This window comes from Aquarana catesbeiana, linkage group LG04 (assembly GCF_042186555.1).
Source record: "Aquarana catesbeiana isolate 2022-GZ linkage group LG04, ASM4218655v1, whole genome shotgun sequence".
Classification (NCBI taxonomy): domain Eukaryota; kingdom Metazoa; phylum Chordata; class Amphibia; order Anura; family Ranidae; genus Aquarana; species Aquarana catesbeiana.
The window spans coordinates 93,946,452-93,965,170 of NC_133327.1; the positions used below are offsets into that span (position 1 = coordinate 93,946,452).

At 42.2% G+C, this 18,719-nt stretch overlaps 2 protein-coding genes across 2 annotated transcripts in view; both read left to right on the forward strand.

Moving 5' to 3' along the window:
• The window catches only part of NOL10 (nucleolar protein 10), a 140,956-nt gene that overhangs the window by 94,236 nt on the left and 28,001 nt on the right, over nt 1-18,719 (forward strand).
• LOC141141396 (Ig-like V-type domain-containing protein FAM187A) lies at nt 10,671-11,980 on the forward strand. Its single transcript, XM_073629051.1, has one exon. The coding sequence runs from the start codon at nt 10,718-10,720 to the stop codon at nt 11,978-11,980; it is 1,263 nt and encodes a 420-aa protein (XP_073485152.1). The 5' UTR covers nt 10,671-10,717.

An 18,719-nucleotide genomic window follows, 5' to 3' on the forward strand; every position in this document is an offset into this window, starting at 1 on the left:
TGTGACATTTCAATAAAGTTCTAACTGGTAAAAAAAAAGTAGACCATGCAAGAGTGGCTGTGTGTGTGTTCAGCTCGGCTTGCTGGGGGGAACGGGCCCTAATATATTAACAAAAAACTGTGCCACTACTGCTCAGTGTCTGCTGTCCCTCTCTGCCAATCTCTTCACTGGCTTCCAATCGTACAGCGAATTAAATTCAAAATACTAACAACAACATACAAAGCCATTCACAACTCTGCCCCAAGCTACATTACTGATCTTTTCTCCAAATATCACCCAAACTGTGCTCTCCGCTCCTCTCAACACCTCCTACTCTCAAGCTCATTCGTCTCCTCCTCATCTCCAGGACTTCTCCAGAGCCTCTCCTGTCCTCTGGAACGCTCTACCTCAATCCGTCCAGCTATCTCCTACTCTGGCTGCCTTCAGGCGATCCCTGAAAACTCATCTCTTCAAGGAAGCCCATCACACCTCCAATGAATCTTTTATCACTTCCATCAGTCATTCCCCACAATTACAGCCTTTTGTACCACTTGCCCCACCACCCTATTGGATTGTAAGCCCTTTGAGCAGGGCCCTTCTAACCCTCTTGTATGTTATTGTATTGTAACTGTACTGTCTCCCTTTTACATTGTAAAGTACTGCGTAAACTGTTGACGCTATAGAAATCCTGAATAATAATAATAATACCTGGAAGTACGGAGAATGCATTGTCAGCGGTCCTTGAAGACCAGAGCTTTACATAAACATGATGTGTACTACACAATAGACTAGAACTTCGGCACGCTCTGTAAACCATAACATAGATATGGGGAAGGTTTACACGGCGTCAAGCATGATGTACCCACTGATTTCTTTGAACTTGTCTTGCCTTTCTGTATAGGATGATATGACTTCAGACTCCAGACACCAGCCACCCTAAGCTTTGTTTAATAAGGAGCAGAGACTTGTGAATCATTTTATCAGGCCCTTTTGGACAGCAGTACATTCATAATTTACAGTTTAACCGCTTCAGCTCCAGAAGATTTGGCTGCTGAATGACCGGGCCATTTTTTGTGATTTGGCACTGCGTCGCTTTAACTGACAATTGCGCAGTCATGCGACATTGTAACCAAACAAAATTGACTCCCTTTTTTCCCCACAGATAGAGCTTTCTTTTGGTGGTATTTGATCATCATTTTTTGCGCTATAAACAAAAAAAGAGCGACAATTTTGAAAAAAACACAATATTTTGTACTTTTTGCTATAATAAATATCCCTATTTTTTTTTTTTTTTTTAAAAAAAGCTAATTTTTTCTCAGTTTAGGCCGATATGTATTCTTCTACATATTTTTGGCAATAAAAACCACAATAAGCGTATATTGATTGGTTAGCACAAAAGTTATAGCGTCTACAATATAGGGGATAGGTTTATGGCATTTTTATTATTATTTTACTAGTAATGGCGGTGGTCTGCAATTTTTATTGTGACTGCGACATTATGGCGACAATTTTGACACATTTTTGGGACCATTGGCATTTATACAGCGATCAGTGCTATAAAAATGCATTGATTACTGTAAAAATGTCACTGGCAGTGAAGAGGTTAACACTAGGGGGCGTTCGAGGGGTTAACTGTATTCCCTGCTACGTGTTCTAACTGAAGGGGGGATGGGACTTGCTAGGGGAAAAGATAGATCGGTGTTCATACTTTGTATGAACAAACAGTCTGTCTCTTCTCCCCTCAGAGAACCAGGATCTCTGTGTTTACACACAGAGATCCCAGTTCTTGCCGTGTCACGAGCGATCGCATCCCTAGTGGCCACATAAATATGTGACGTAACATGGCGGCGATTCGCACAGCTGAGCCATGTTGCCTCAGTACAACTGCGGCGGCTGGTCGACAAGCGGTTAAAGCTAAATTCTGGCCTCCAGGCCTGAACATGAGTTTTGCAGTCTCAGCTGTTTTTTTGGGGGGTGGGGGTATTTGGGAGTTTTTTTTTTTTGGAGGGGGGTGGGGTTTCATTTTTTTTATTTTTTTATTTTTTATATAAGCCCAGGAGTGGCCATCTATAGAGTCACTGTTGTTTTACTAGCCTTAATATGCCAAATGCTGTATGTAACTCTGCACACCAGTCTGTGCTGTGCGTTTCAACAGACTTTATTCCCATTGCTCACTTTTGTTTTGTTTTTTTTGTGATAGGTGTGTCACCATTTGATAATTAGGTCAGGGGGTGAGTCTTCAGACATGTATAAAGTTTGCGTGTATAATTTTCTATTAATATGCAGAGCTGTCTTAACAAGACTACACTAACTCGAAGCCCATCGTTTGACACCCTGTGAATCTGACTCTGTTATACGATATGTACATCTATAAAATCCTCCGCACCGAGCCCTGCCATCCATATGTGTTAGTTGCATACGTTTGCAAATGTATGTGAAAACCACAATTCCAGTGTCTTTGTAAATGTGGTCTTTGGTCTTACGGAGAATGTGAAGTTCTAGAAGACAGACCACACACATATAAGAAGTAAAGTGAAATAACAGCTTTTCTGCATACTCGAGAGTTAAAGCACTAATAAACTCAAAACCAAAAATGTAATATATTGCAGCTTACCAATCATTAGATGTGATGGCTGCATTAGTTCTCTTTTATTTGGCTTTTTTGCCCATCTGTTTTCACCTGGTGATCTAGCCAGTAACACACCTCCTGTATTAGGCTTGATTCACACCTATGCATTTTTTTAGTGCTTTTTGTATTTTGCAAATTTGCACTACAGCCCATTTAATATGGTTTCCTATGGAACACGTTCTGTAGAGCAAATCTGTAAAATGCAAAAAGCACTAAAAAATGCATACCCTGTTTCCCCGAAAATAAGACCTAGCGTGATTGTTGGGGATGGCTGCAATATAAGCCCTACCCCCCAAATAAGCCCTAGTTAAAGTCCTTGTAGGTCTTATTTTCAGGGTAGGGCTTATTTTCGGGGAAACAGGGTAGGTGTGAATCCAGCCTTAGGCTCCATTCACACTTATTCATGTTGCTTCTGAGCATTTCTGCAGTGCTTTTTGTGTTTTTGGAAGTATTTGTGTTTTGTGCATTTTTTTAACATTTTTTTTTTTCCTTTTTATTTGACCAAATTGTTGTTGAGCAGATTAACTGCTTAAGAAGCGGAAGGATTTACTCCCTTAATGACCCGGCCATTTTTTGTGATACGGCACTGCACCGCTTTTACTGACAATAGCGTGGTCGTGTAACGCTGTACCCAAAAAAATTTGATGTCTTTTTTTTTTTTTTTTTTTTTTTAATTCTTTATTTAAAGATGTGGCACAGATACAAATATAGAGACAACTTCGCATTGCATAGAAATAACGAGTGCGATAAGCACAACCATAAAAGATGATTGCATATGAGTGAAGGGAACCCATCAATTAGATTCACACCACTAACTGAAGCCTAGTACCGGATAGATATATGCTTCTGTGTCCATCACTTTTTATTTTTTTGGAAGGGAGAAAGAGGGAGAGAGAGAGGAAAAAAAAAAAAGAGGGGAAAGGAGGGGAGGGGGGTTGGGGTATCACCCCCAGGGAGCCGGAAGGGTCAATAGCCCTAGACATTCAATAGAGATCCTGAAATTGATGTCCTTTTTTTCCCAGAAATAGAGCTTTCTTTTGGTGATATTTGATCGTCTCTGTGGTTTTTATTTTTTGCACTATCAACAAAAAAAGACCAGCAATTTTGAAAAAAAACAATATTTTTTAATTTTTGCTATAATAAATATCTCAAAAACAAAAGCAAATTTCTTCATCAGTTTAGGCCAATATGTATTCTTCTACATATTTTTGGTAAAAAAAAATCTCAATAAGCGTATACTGATTGGTTTGTGTGACAGACCTAGCCAGAACAGGGGCTGTTGGAGAGGACTGTATGCAAGCCTGTTGCCTTTTGATTATGGGCCCTGGATTTTCAATGGAACAATACTCTTTGTGAGGTGAATGAGAAATCCAGGCTGAACTGTACTAATCGGACTCAGTCGTGTATATATTGTATGGGGACTCCTTACTGTAGATTTGTGTCCCTGAAGAGGGAGGGGGGATTCCTCCAGCAGCCCCCTGCTGATAAGACTGATTCATTCTGTTGGTACACATCCTGTGAGGAGATGCTGGTGTCATCAACCTGTGTTTATGTTAATTGAATGAGCTAATGACATTGTCCTCTATATAATGTAGGAGACGGGACGACTGCTATTGTGTTGATATAACTGTGTGAAGCTCGATGACCACAAGTCCGGGCGAAAGGTCATGTCTCAGTCACCTAGGCTGTATAAAGGATTAGATAATTAGCTCATGTTAATTAAGTTACAGTTGTATTGTTAGAGGAGGTTCCAACGGCATATAAAGTCTTGTAATTTTGATTCTAAATAAAGTGAGTTCTTGGTAGCAACAAGCAAGTGTCGCCTTGTTTGTGCTCAGAGAGGTTGGGATATCTGCACACAGACTGGAAGGAAGTGATATAAGACGGAAGCACTCAAGCGGAGTGTGGGACGTTCCGTGACATTTTGTGCAAAAGTTATAGCGTCTACAAAATAGGGGATAGGTTTACAGCATTTTTTTTTTTTTTTTTACTAGTGACGGTGATCATCAATTTTTAGCGGGACTGCGACATTGTGGTGGACAGATCGGACACTTTTGACACTTTTTTTTGGGGACCAGCGACATTATTACAGTAATCAGAGCTAAAAATAGCCACTGATCACTGTATAAATGACACTGGCAGGGAAGGGGTTAACACTTGGGGACGATCAAGGGTTTAAGTGTGTCCTTGGGAGGTGTTTCTAACTGGGGGGGGAGAGTGGACTGACTGGAAGTACAGAGAGATCACTGTTCCTTATGGTGACACTGTACTCCCCTGACAGAACGGGGATCTGCTTTGTTTACACTGGCAGATCCCCGTTTTGTCTCTCTGAGAAGCGATCATGGGTAGCCGGCGGACATTGTGGCCGCCGGACCCGCGCAGCAGCATGTGCTCACAGTGACTCGTGCACGAAACCACGTACGGGTAGGTCGTTGTGCGCAATATGGCCACCCTGCTGATATATATATATATATATATATATATATATATATATATATTATATGCAGTGGGCAGTCCTTAAGTGGTTAAATAACAAAAAACATTCTAAAAATGCACTACGTGCTTTTCTGCAGCGTCTCCATTGCAGTCTATTGAACCAAAAAAAGCAGCGTTTTGCTTTAAAAATAAGTCCCTGATCCTTTCCAAAAATGCAGAGGCACAAAAATGCATGGATGTGAACATGTTCCATAGGGACACATGTTGAAAAAAAATATCCTGCGTTTCTGCAAAAAGCATGAAGACATTGGTGTGAATGGAGCCCAGTCTGGATGAAGGAGCACAGGTGCACCGTTTGGACAGCAGCATTGTCGGTCTTTGGGGGGGGAGTGTTTGATGTACTAGCAGATTTGGATACATTAACAAATTGAAGTCAACATTTAGCTCACCCTGCAATTATACAAGCGGTTACATCAACAGTTTTTTTTTTTTTCTTTTAAGGTAAAGGTTTTACACCCCTTTCAGTAGTAAATGGGTTTTTTTCAACACTTTTAACTGATACATTTGCAGGCATCACATTTAAAAACTGGTAAGCTACAATAAAATGTTTGCTTTTGAATGTAATACTGCTTGAAAGTGCAGTCCCTGCTGTCCACAGCACATGTGAAATCTGTATTCCAGCACACACTTTACCCAGCAGTAGCTCTGCTGTCCAGTACTTACAGGTCTCTCTATCAATTCTACTTTTCAGATCTGCACTACACATACCCGGATAACTCTCCAGTATCCATGTCACCGGTTAGTACTGCACTTTTGCACACACAGTGTCCACAACAGTAGTGAGATCCGCATTCCAGCCGTTAGATCTCACTCCCCAGTATCCATTCGTATGCTTGGATCTGCACCATACACATAACGCACTGTGCATTTATACACCGCTTGGTGACTTGTACCTACAGATAAGCTAATAATAATACTTACCTGTAGGTAAGGAGTATCTCCTAAATGTGCACTGTTTAGGAACGTGCACTGCACTCTACAGGGAGGGTTTACTGAGTATGCCCTCCCTGCAGAGTGATGTGCCATGATAATGGCATGCACACAGAAGTGATGTCATTGCAGCATAACCATTCAAGTGGCCAGAGCCCATGAACCCAGGTGAAGATGGATGCCCTGTCAGCGGTGACAGTGCTGCTGGAGGGCTTCGTTTTAAGGTAAATCTTTTATAAGATGCTAGTATGCGATGCATACAAGCACATTATTATTATTATTATACAGGATTTATATATCACCAACAGTTTTATGTAGCGCTTTACAATAAAAGGTTGACAGTAAAATTTACAATACAGCTTGCTGTGGGGGCACCCAAGCAGGCGCGCTCCTGAATTGCGGCTTTGTCCATTCACATATGAAGGTGTGGCTTGGCCCCCCAAAAAATCCAGAAAACCGCATTTTAAAAAAAAGTTCTAAATTGATTCTCATTTAAATGTGTGAAATAAGTATTTGACCCCTTCGCAAAACATCACGGAGGTAAGATGTTTCTTGTAGTTGGCCACCAGGTTTGCACACATCTCAGGAGGGATTTTGTCTCACTCCTCTTTGTAGATCCTCTCCAAGTCTTTAAGGTTTCAAGGCTGAAGTTTGGTAACATGAACCTTCAGCTCTCTCAACATATTTTCTATGGGATTAAGCTCTGGTGACTGGCTAGGCCACTCTGGGACCTTAATGTGCTTCTTCTTTAGCCACTCCTTTGTTGCCTTGGCCATGTGTTTTGGGTCATTGTCATTCTGGAATACCCATCCATGACATATTTTCAATGCCCTGGCTGAGGGAAGAAGGTTCTCACCCAAGATTTGACGGTACATGGCCCCGTCCATTGTCCCATGATGCGGTAAAGTTGTCCTGTCCCTTTAGCATTAAAGCACCCCCAAAGCATAATGTTTCCATCCCCATGTTTTTGGGGTCATAGGCAGCATTAATCTTCCTCCAAACATGGCGAGTTGAGTTGATGCCAAAGAGCTTGATTTTGGTCTCATCTGACCACAACACTTTCACCCAGTTCTTCTCTGAATCATTCAGATGTTTATTAGCACATGTACCGACCCGTCCGAAGTTTGCTATTTTTGAGCAGGGGACCTTGTGGGTGCTGCAGGATTTCAGTCCTTCACGGTGTAGTGTGTTACCAATTGTTTTCTTGGTGACTTTGGTCCCAGCTGCCTTGAGATCATTGACAAGATTCTCCAGTGTAGTTCTGGGCTGATTTCTCACAGTTCTCATGATCATTGAAACTCCACGAGGTGAGATCTTGCATTGAGCCCCAGACCGAGGGAGATTAAGTTATTTTGTGTTTCTTCTATTTGCAAATAATTGCACCAACTGTTGTCACCCTCTCGCCAAGCTGCTTGGCGATGGTCTGGTAGCCCATTCCAGGCTTGTGTAGGTCTACAATCTTGTTCCTGACAACCTTGGACAGCTCTTTTGGTCTTGGCCATAGTGGAGAGATTGGAATCTTTGATTGCTTCTGTGGACAGGTGTCTTTTATACAGGTGACAAGCTGAGATTAGGAGTGCTCCTAATCTCAGCTCGTTACCTTATAGAAAACACCAGGGAGCCAGAACTCTTACTGATTGATAGGGGATCAAATACTTATTTCACTCATTAAACTGCAAATCAATGTTTAACTTTTTTGAAATGCGTTTTTCTGGATATTTTTGTTCTTTCTCACTGGTTAAATAAACCCACAATTAAAATGATAGACTGATCATTTGTCAGTGGGCAAACGTACAGAATCACTTTTTTTTTTTTTTCCCTCATTGTATACAGTATAATGCAACCTGTTACTAGCATTTACCCAGCCAGCAAATTTCTAGGTTCCCCTGTAAAAGATCTATTTCCTTTTGATTCTGCCAGTAGAGCAACAATGCCAATTACAGTCCCAGCTGCTAAAGAGTCAGAGTATTTGTCATTCAAAAAGATCCACCATAAGGAAAATTATCACATGACACCTATATGTATAAAGCAGATTGTACATATCAAAATATTTTATTTTAGTATATTATAAACAAAATTGTTCATTTTCATAAAACCCACATACTTAAAATAAAAAGATCCCAAATAAACTAGTGTACGAAATCAATTTCATAAATATTCTCATTGCAACACCCATATATTTTGATGTGTCTTGCGCTGTTCACCCGCTTCTTCAGGACGGGGGGAGCTGAGATTTTATACATCAATTGATATATTATAGGAGTGGGGATACCAGGGAACATAACGTGTGCAAAAATGCTCTACAGGGTTCGGTGAGGAAGCAGTATACACTTTGATGGGCATCCCACTTCATTACGAGGCTTATAGTGGAAATACACACTTTGATTTTAAGATCCATTTGATGTGCAATTTGATAAAAATGACCAAATCTGCCAAAAATCGAATAACCATAAGTTCCCTTCTGGTCTTTTTGAACTCCATTTAGAACAAATTTGAACAAACAGAGTTGATCAGCTAGGTCAAAATATTATCGATCGTTTTGCATCAAGCTGCAAAAAAAATACTTTGGTCACGAATACGATCCTATTTCAATCAATCATATTATAAGATTACATAATGCAGAAATAGGATCGATAATGTACAATCAAAAGTTATGATCATATCTTAACCATAATCGAAAATCCTCATTCCTGTGTGTGGCATATCGATTGAATGGGTTTAACTATAAATTGATTGATTATTCCTATTGGAAGGGTTAGATAGGAAAATAAATTGTTCGTTTATCGAAACAGATATAACCACCATTATACTGATATAACAGTCAATCAACCGGCAGGGAACCTTGACTGTAGCGGATGGAATGAAAGCAGCCTATTAACAAGGGTCTCAGAGCAGAAACTAGATATTTATTTAAAAATAAATAAAATAAAATTTGAATATTATTAAATTAAAAAAACAGGCCTTTATTTAGGAAGCCTTGCACAATTAGGCCTCATGCACACTGGACGTTTTTGGATGTTTTTACAGCTGCTGTTTTTTTGGCTTCAGACATTTTTTTTCTACAGTCAATAAACACTCCAGCATGTTATCCTGTGTGTCCATGCACACCTAGGTTGTTATCAACTGTTTTTGGCTGGGGCATTTTTTGGCTGAAAAAACCCCCAAAACTAGTGGGTTCTGAGAGGCGTTTTTCAGCTGTAAAACGGCTCTAGCATCAGTCAACGCTGATAAACGTTCAAAAACGCATCACACCAGCGTTTAACTTTTTTGAGCCATTGAAAAAAAAAAAAAAACGCTATTGCAAAAACATGGAAAGACTCCCTGCAAAGCTACTGGCATTTTTATAACATTATTATAACGTGTGAGGCATGAGGCCTCACATTTTGGGTCTGTTCACATCATGAGAATTGTCCTTGGGGAATTATTCACACAAATTTAGTGTTTGGGTTTACAGATATTAACCGCTTCAGCCCCGGAAGATTTTACCCCCTTCCTGACCAGAGTGTTTTTTTGCGATTCGGCACTGCGTTGCTTTAACTGACAATTGCGCGGTCGTGTGACGTGGCTCCCAAACAAAATTGATGTCCTTTTTCCCACAAATAGAGCTTTCTTTTGGTGGTATTTGATCGCCTCTGCGATTTTTATTTTTTGCGCTATAAACAAAATAAGAGCGACAATTTTGAAAAAACGCATTATTTTTTACATTTTGCTATAATAAATATCCCCCAAAAATATATAAAAAAAACATTTTTTTTTCCTCAGTTTAGGCCGATCGTATTCTTCTACATATTTTTGGTAAAAAAAAAAAAATCGCAATAAGCGTTTATTGATTGGTTTGTGCAAAAGTTATAGCGTTTACTAAATAGGGGATAGTTTTATGGCATTTTTATTAATAATTTTTTTTTTTTTACTAGTAATGGCGGCGATCAGCGATTTTTATAATGACTGCGACGTTATGGCGGACATGTCGAACGTTTTTGACACATTTTTGGGACCATTGTCATTTATACAGCGATCAGTGCGATTAAAAATGCACTGATTACTGTGTAAATGACACTGGCAGTGAAGGGGTTAACCACTAGGGGGCGGGGAGGGGTTAAGTGTGTCCTAGGGGAGTGATTACTAACTGTAGGGGGATGGGCTTCCCCACTTCCAGACCGGCAGTTAGCAAATGACAGTTGGAATTTGAATTTTTCTGGCTAACCGACATTGCTAACACAGATATTTTTATCCATGTCTAAACAGACTTGAATATTACACTCACACAGCTGAAAATAAAGACCCCTATCCTCGTGTTAAATCTTTTTATTCATTAAACTCATTATAGAAGAAATAAGAAAAACAGAGGGTTTGCTGATTGCATTTAATCTGATAAAATAAAATCTAGCATCTCTGGTTTCTATAGGCTGATTCATATCTTTCAATGCTTATAAATGAATTCCAATACAATATATAGCAATTTCCATCCAGTAATTTTCCCAGACTAAACTAATTCATCTGCTAGAGCAGTTTGCAGGAGTGTATTTTTCCTGTGTTTTCCATTGCAAAGTTTTGGGGAGGTTTCCATGTCAACCACGGAACACTGTGACATCATCACAGCAGCTCCAGCTGAGGAGGTAAACAGCCTGCAGCCTCACTGCTCCTGTCAGAAGACACTGACCTCAGTACAGTGCAGACCGTTAGATGCATTCTTGTATGGAATTTACAAAGCTTGTTAGTATTTTGATGTTTTTCATCTGTTGGCAGATCACAACAGTGAATGCAAATGTTCTTTCAGAAAAGGAACAAACAAATGAAAAGCTTTTATGCCCTTCTATTCCGATTTATGAAAGTGTGGCTTATGCCACCGATATGACCATAGAACTGCCCTGTAAGTGCAGGCCAGACACAAAGACACATGTTTACTGGTTCTATAAAAAATCAGTGAACAGTGTAAAAACTCAGATGCTGAAACCAGATGGAACACAGAAGTCCCTTCATGTGGAGTCGAAGATCGTCACCAAAATGTACAATGTCATCATACACAAGGCCCGCGTAAAAGACTCGGGAATTTACATATGTGGAAACGGCGATGGTGCTTTCTTCTGGGGGTACGACCTTGATGTGCAGGATACCTCAAATGCTTATGTGGCATTTCAGGAGCACCACCAAGACCCACAGCCAGACCTCAAAACGGAGCACCTGACAGCCTTCACCGCTTTCTGGAACTGGGAAAAGTGTGACCGCTGTGATGTCCCCGGGGAACAAAGAAAGATAGGCTTTTGCTATGTCAGTAGTGCCCATCTTGAACCAAGGCACATGCTCTCACAGAGCAGCGTTGTTCCCTGCGGCTCACATGCGATTCCTGACAACCTGCGAAAGGAACTTTCCGATCGAAGACCAGAAATATTCATCAGGAGTTGTCAGACCCCCTGTCACACAAGGGTTCCAGGGTTAAAAGGTACCACCCAATACTGGCTACACAAAATAAGCAAGATTAAGAATTATATCCCATTCCTCTCCAAGGCTCCGACTGAAAAACATACACACACCGTGGGGAGCAGACTTACTCTTGCCTGCCCAGGTGCCAAACCAGGAGATGCTGTTGCCTGGGATAAAAGCGACAAACAATTCTACAAATCAGACTATCTGACTGGCCAAAAGGAGGCGACACGTATCTTTATAGATCACGGCAATAATCTGAACTTCCGCTACGTCCGGTACAGCGACCAAGGAACATATTACTGTTGGCTGCAAGGGAAGCTTAAAGCTGGTATCAAGCTGACCCTTCAAGCGGACCCAACAGAAAAGCGAAAGTTCACTGATTCTGACTCCATCCTCGCATTGAGAATTATTGGTGTCAGTTTTGCCATTTTTTTCCTTATTTTTGCGATAGTTTATTGCTTAAAATGCAGCGCCTATAATTGTAGATATTCGCCATCAGCATGTATAGCAGACATGGTCTAAGGAGTCGTTCATGGGTCACTAGAAGTCGTGGTCTGGTCACACACTATTATACACTAGAGAAGGGGAGAGAGAAGAGAGGTGAGGGGGAGAGAAGGGAAGAGAGAGGTGCGGGGGAGAGAAGAGGTGCGGGGGAGAGAAGAGGTGAGGGGGAGGGGGGAGAGAGGTGGGGGGAGAGAAGGGAGGTGAGGGTGAGAGAGAAGAGAGGTGAGGGTGAGAGAGAAGAGAGGTGGGGGGGAGAGAGGAGGGGGGAGGGGGTAGAGGAGAGAGGTGAGGGGGAGAGAGAAGAGAGGTGGGGGAGAGAGAGGTGGGGGGAGAGAGAGGTGGGGGGAGAGAGACGTGGGGGGGGGAGAGAGAGGTGGGGGGAGAGAGACGTGGGAGGGGGAGAGAGACGTGGAGGGGGAGAGACGTGGGAGGGGGAGAGACGTGGGAGGGGGAGAGACGTGGGAGGGGGAGAGAGGTGGGGGGAGAGAGAAAGGTGGGTGGGAGGGGGAGAGAGACTGAGACTCTCTCAAGGTCACTACAAATCAAGACGTGGCAGGCTGTAATTCCGCAGCCCACAGCAAAAGGTGATATCCAGCAAAGCCATCACTAAAAATGCACACAAAAGAAAAAACTAGCAGGTGTGCTGATCAACAGTTTGGTATAGCCCCCCCAGCTGGTTATTGGTGGTAATTAGACAAGTCAAAGGGTGCTGCTGCTCTCTATGGATCCTCTGTGTGGCAGGAGCACATCTAGACAAAACACAAAGAAGAGAGCGCAAAGCCGTCCTAGTGTAACTCCGCTTTAATATGGTAAAGTTAAAACACTACAATGGTCAAGCTCACATTGTGTGAATATATATTCAGCATAAGGATTCCACTGTGGCCACGCTTCTATAACCACCTCAAGAAAAAGGGGGGGCATTTTCTCAGGCGATGAGCACAGAGGCACGATGCTGACGTGACACGTCAGAGCTGGGGGATGGGCCTGACAGCGGGGCCGGTGTGAGGGGGCGGAGGTGGCTCAGAAGAACCAGAGGGAGCAGAGCGGGGTGAGAGCCCGCTGATGCACTGCTGAATGAAAAGCCCACACTAATAGCCGAGGATGGCGGTGTCTGAACCGAACCCAGCGAGTGGAGAGCATAAGCATTGAAGGCCCACCACTGGCTAAAGAAGCAGCTGAGCTACCAGCATCCCTGCTGGGAACGGACGGAGCCTATCCGCACACAGCATTGTCCCCCCCGACCTCCCACGTTACCTCGTTGAACGATGCCAAACCGACCCTGGTCTGAAGAGGGGAAAAGTGAGCAATCGGTCCTTATCCAGAGAGTGTGAGCATCTAGCGGCATCAAGCGGACCAGGACGTCACTGGAGCTTTGCAACAATCTATACAGCACACTAAACGGCCGGACCAGATCTACTTGTGATAAAGATTCTGGGAAGAAGCCCTCCCCAGGTATGAATTTAACCTCTAATATCTAAAGCCATTGCAGTATTAAGTATACTAGAGACTTGCTAAGAGACTTGTTAAACGGACCTTATGTCATACCCTATGTCATATTCCGTTATTAAATAAAGCACGAACTAAGATACGCAAAGTATACTGGTATATTGATATAGGGTTATAGACCGCAGAAGAAGGAGTTAAGCTTTACCCTGTTTTCCTGCCTTCCTGCTCTCGTGTGTCAGCGGTTCCTTGAGGAGGGCCTTATATTAACCCCTAAACACTAATATATGGTTAGACTGGTTAATCAAGCGGAGCATAGACAACTCTGGCAACACATTGAGGACATTACATTGTGTCAATAGGCCTCTGAAGAAAGCGCTGAACCCTAGTTTTGCCCTATTTTTTGGTTATGAACCATATAAGAGCTTATGATTGTTTTTATAAAAAGGGCCAGGGAAAAGTACAATGGACTTGGAAAAGACAAAACGGTACCTTACTGCCAGCATGATTGAAAGGCCTGAAAAGTGTTTGTAAACCTAGGATTGTTCTACAACACATAGCGTGGACCTTACGGCTCCCCTGTGGGGCATTGCATTTTTCCTTGATGATCTTCAGTTTGTGTCCTATGTCTTGGGTCTCGTTTACCAAATTGCCTTGCATGATTAGATCATTATATTAACATATTCAGTGTAGCAGAGTCAAACAGTGGGTCATTCCGCCACAAATGAACTGAGTTTATAGACTCTAATAGTGCTCAGTTTGCTTTTCAGGAACGGTTTCTCCTTTCTGACCCGCCCCTCACAGTTGGGGCAGACAGGATGTGACTAGTGATTCCATAGGGGTAAAACTACTTCAATTCCCGTTTACCACTATTTGAAATCTTTGAAAATACAGAACAAGTGGGAGGGAAAGAAGATAACAAAAAGGGAACATGAGAGATCGATCGCAAAAAGCAACAGAACCCAAGACCCCAAAAGAAAGCTTAAATACTAGTACAATCCAGAAATATCTTAAGGACACGAGTTCAAAACGTCCTGGACTGGAAAGAAAGCAAACAGGGACAAAGGCAAAAAAAGAGCAGGTAAAGCATAAAGCGGATCAAGGAGAAAAATACAGGGAAGAGTTGGATCAGGAGGGAGAACTTGACCTCAGCAAAATGGAAGAACAAAGAAATATGGCACTAATTCCAACAAAATCGGAAATGCTGGAAATGTTTACTAAATTAGAAAATGTGATCAAAACGGAGATTTCCAATGTAAGGATGGATATGGGACATTTACTGAGGAGAGTAGAGGAAGCAGAGGAAGTAACAGCAAAACAGGCCAAGAAATAACAGACTTAAAAACACAAATGAGAAAAATGGAAAGTGACCATCGAGACATACTATACAAGCTGGAAGAGCAGGAAAACCAAAGTCGTCATCAAAACCTCAGGATCAGAGCTTTACCGGAGAAACAAGAAGATCTGGTGACTAAAATTTAAATTTTTTTTAACCCAATCCTGGATAGAAGGGTAGATGAGGACCTAAAGATAGACCGTGTGCACAGAGTCAGGAAACCCCCAGACCTGAGACAGGAAACACCCAAGGATGTCATCATTAAATTTCATCTATATGAAGATAAAGCCAAGATATGGAACAAACTTAGAGGAGCCTCCCCAGTACATTTTGAGAGTACGGAATTACAAATATTTTCCGACCTATCAGCAGGAACTTTGGCACGGAGACGGCAATTAAAACCCCTGCTGGAACAACGGAGGACAGCTAACATCTTTAATAGTTCAGAAAGAAGGAAGAACAATCAGATTGAGGTTCCTGGAAGACCTCCATGACTTCTGTAAAAACCTAGACATTCCTGTTCCAAATATTCCTAGATAGAAGTTAAAAAGATCTCAACAGCGAGAGGTGGACACTTTCAGTAATTACAAAAGGGTCACCATTAGACTTTAAGTATAACCAATTGAAGTTCGGATGGAGAGAGTCGGGGGGGGGGGGGTAGTTTAACATACATACATGGATAGGATATGGTGTGGGAGCAGAAGTTTCTTGGGGGAGTCCTGGATCACCTTCGCTTGCCTGCTCCTGCCCCTCCTCCTTCGGGGGGGAGGGGCAAGGACACGGGGGGCCGTGGTCGGAGTCGCACCCTAGGAGAAGTGCGTAGGATGGGATCGGCTTGGATTCGCATCTGCGGACTTAGGGCCGAACTACGGCCTTGGGGAGGGATTGGGGGGTTGGGGCGGGTGGGTGTAGTATAATCTTGCAGAAACAAATACAGAATATGTTTAAGAAGGCAGGTTATGGTATTGATACGAAATTCCTCTTTAGATTAAAATAAATGACAGAATTACATTTCCTGTCATATAATGTCAAGGGCCTAAACTCCCCTGTCAAGAGACATTAAATATTAAAAGAAATTCAGCAATATCGAGCCAATGTGGTGTTCTTACAGGAGACCCATCTTGCCAAGGAGACAAACATTAAATTATACTCTACTGACCTCCCGACCTGGTTTTACAGTGATTCACTTACAAGGAGGGCCAAGGGGGTAGCAATAGGGTTTGCAAAGATGATTAAGTTTTCTTTGATTGACAGAATGACAGACCCCGAGGGTCGATATCTTTTCTTGAAGGGCAAACTAGGTGATAGGATGTTTACCTTGGCAAACGTATATTGTCCAAATAAAAACCTGATTAGATTTCTAAAACAAGTACCGTATATACTCGAGTATAAGTTGATCCGAGTATAAGTCGAGGCCCTAATTTACCACAAAAAGGGAAAAACTTATTGACCCGAGTATAAGACGAGGGTGAGAAATGCACAGCTACTGTAAATAGAAAAGAGGGTCAACAATGCCCATTTGCAGCCTCAATGTGCCCATTTGCAGCCATAGGTCCCCCGAACTTCAAACTCGGTAGTTAAGTGTTCCTAGATGCCCCCTAGCTGCAGCCAAAATTTGGGGTCTCTGAACCCAAAGTGTCCCGAAATGACATTGCTGCAGATGGACACAATTGACCGACTTTGGGGCCCTGTATCTCGGGGCCACTTAGTGCTAGTAACCCCAAATGGTGTGCAAACCCAGTGGAACTAGCACCATAAAATATCCAAAGCTGGGGTTTCTAGCACCAAGTGGCCCCGAGATACAGGACCCCAAAAATCGGTTCAGAAAATGTCAAGCACTTTTCTGCAGCAGAGAATGACATTTTCCGAAACTAATTTGGGGCCCCGTATCTCTGAGCCACTTGGAGCTAGGAACTCCAGCTTTGGATATGTTGTGGTACCAGTTCCACTGGGTTTGCACACCAAATTTGGGGTTCCTAGCACAAAGTGGCCCTGAGATACAGGGCCCCAAAGTCGGTTCGGAAAATGAACTTTCTTGCTGCAGAAAAGTGCTTGACTCGAGTATAAGTCGAGGGGGGCACTTTCAGCCCAAAAAAATGTGCTGAAAAACTTGACTCAAATTCAAGTATATACGGTACTAGGTAGGTTAATGGACTTTAAGACAGGGGAGGTTATTTTGGCAGGGGACTTCAACTTTTGTCTGAATCCTACTTTGGATAGTACGTCCTGGGCACAGGGGATGAGTAAAGCACTATTAAAAATGATTGGGCGTAGGCTGCATCAATGTCAAATTATGGACGTTTGGAGCCTGCAGCACGCAAAAATACACGATTATACTTTCTTCTCCCCTGTGCACGGGACGTACTCAAGATTGGATTACATAATGGTAGACCACAGCTTGCTGGCTTTAGTAAGGGATACTAAAATAGAAATAACCACGCTGTCTGACCACTCCCGGATCTCAATGAGGATTCCGGGGACCCAAAGACAACCATTTACATGGCGTCTAAATGAAAACCTTCTAAAAGATGATAAAGTAGTTGAAACAATACAGAAAGAAATAGAATTTTTCTTCTTGGTTAATGATACAGGGGAAATATCGGGCCCCACTCTTTGGGAGGCCGATAAAGCCTATATTAGGGGGGTCCGCATATCCATCGGTGCCAGGGAAAAAAAAAGAGAGATTAAAAAAAAAGAGAGAACCTCATTGAAGAAATACATAGATTAGAACAAGAGCATAAAAAACATAATGGATATCACCAGGAATGCTTCCACCAACTGATAAATAAGAGAGAGGAACTTAAAGATAGTATGGAGCAAGACTCTAGAAGGTTTTTCAACAGACTAGCAAGAGACAGGTATCTCTGGGGAAATAAGACAAGTAATCATTTAGCGAGGCTGTTGAAAAAGGATTAGATTAAAGTACTATATAACCACCCCCCTGCGACTGTTAAGGTGAAATGGGGTCTTTTCTTTACCATTCACAATGGAAAACGGAACTAGGCAAGGGTGCCCGTTGTCACCTCTCTTATTTGTGTTGACCTTGGAATCCCTGTTGGCTTCTATCCGAAATAACCCAGATATCAGTGGGATCAAGATAGGGGCTGAGGAGCACAAACTCGCAGCGTTTGCCGACGATGTACTCTTCTACATCACTAATCCAAGGATTATGATTCCAAACTTGCTGGAGATTAGGGGTGCGCATCTTCACTGGTCTCACGATTCGATTCGATTACGATTATCTGGTCAACGATTCGATTCGATTCCGCGATGCATCACGATTACCGACGAGTGAAAACAAACGGAAAAATACTGAACCTCCCCCATCAAATGCAGCCACTGTGCCCGTCAAACGCAGCCACTTGTGCCCGTCAAACGCAGCCACTTGTGCCCGTCAAACGCAGCCACTTGTGCCGCCCAAACGCAGCCACTTGTGCCCATCAAACGCAGCCACCTGTGCCCAAACACAGTCACCTGTGCCCAAACACAGCCACTTGTGCCCGTCAAATGCATATGCTGTGTGTGAGAAATAATCTGCTAATATGACAATTTTGTGAAAGAAAGGAAAAAAAAAAATCTTGATTTTGCAAAGAATTGTGGGAAAAAAATGACAACTTCAAAAAATAACCATGCATCTTTCTAAATACCCTGGAATGTCTTCTTTCCAAAAAGGGGTAATTTGGGGGGTATTTGTACTTTTCTGGCATGTTAGGGTCTCAAGAAATGAGATGGGCCGTCAGTACTTCAGGTGTGATCAATTTTCAGATATTGGCACCATAGCTTTTGGACTCTATAACCAAATAATATACACCAATTTGTACTTATTTTTACCAAAGATATCTAGCAGTATAAATTTTGCCCAAAATTTATAAAGAAAAATTACTAATTTGCTAAATTTTATAACAGAAACAAAGAAAAATTCATTTTTTTACAGATTTTTCAGTCTTTTTTTCTTTTATAGCGCAAAAAATGAAAAAC

Bases quoted from the DNA above. Each gene is read 5' to 3' on its own strand.
- LOC141141396 (XM_073629051.1), top strand. From the start codon at position 10,718: ATGCATTCTTGTATGGAATTTACAAAGCTTGTTAGTATTTTGATGTTT.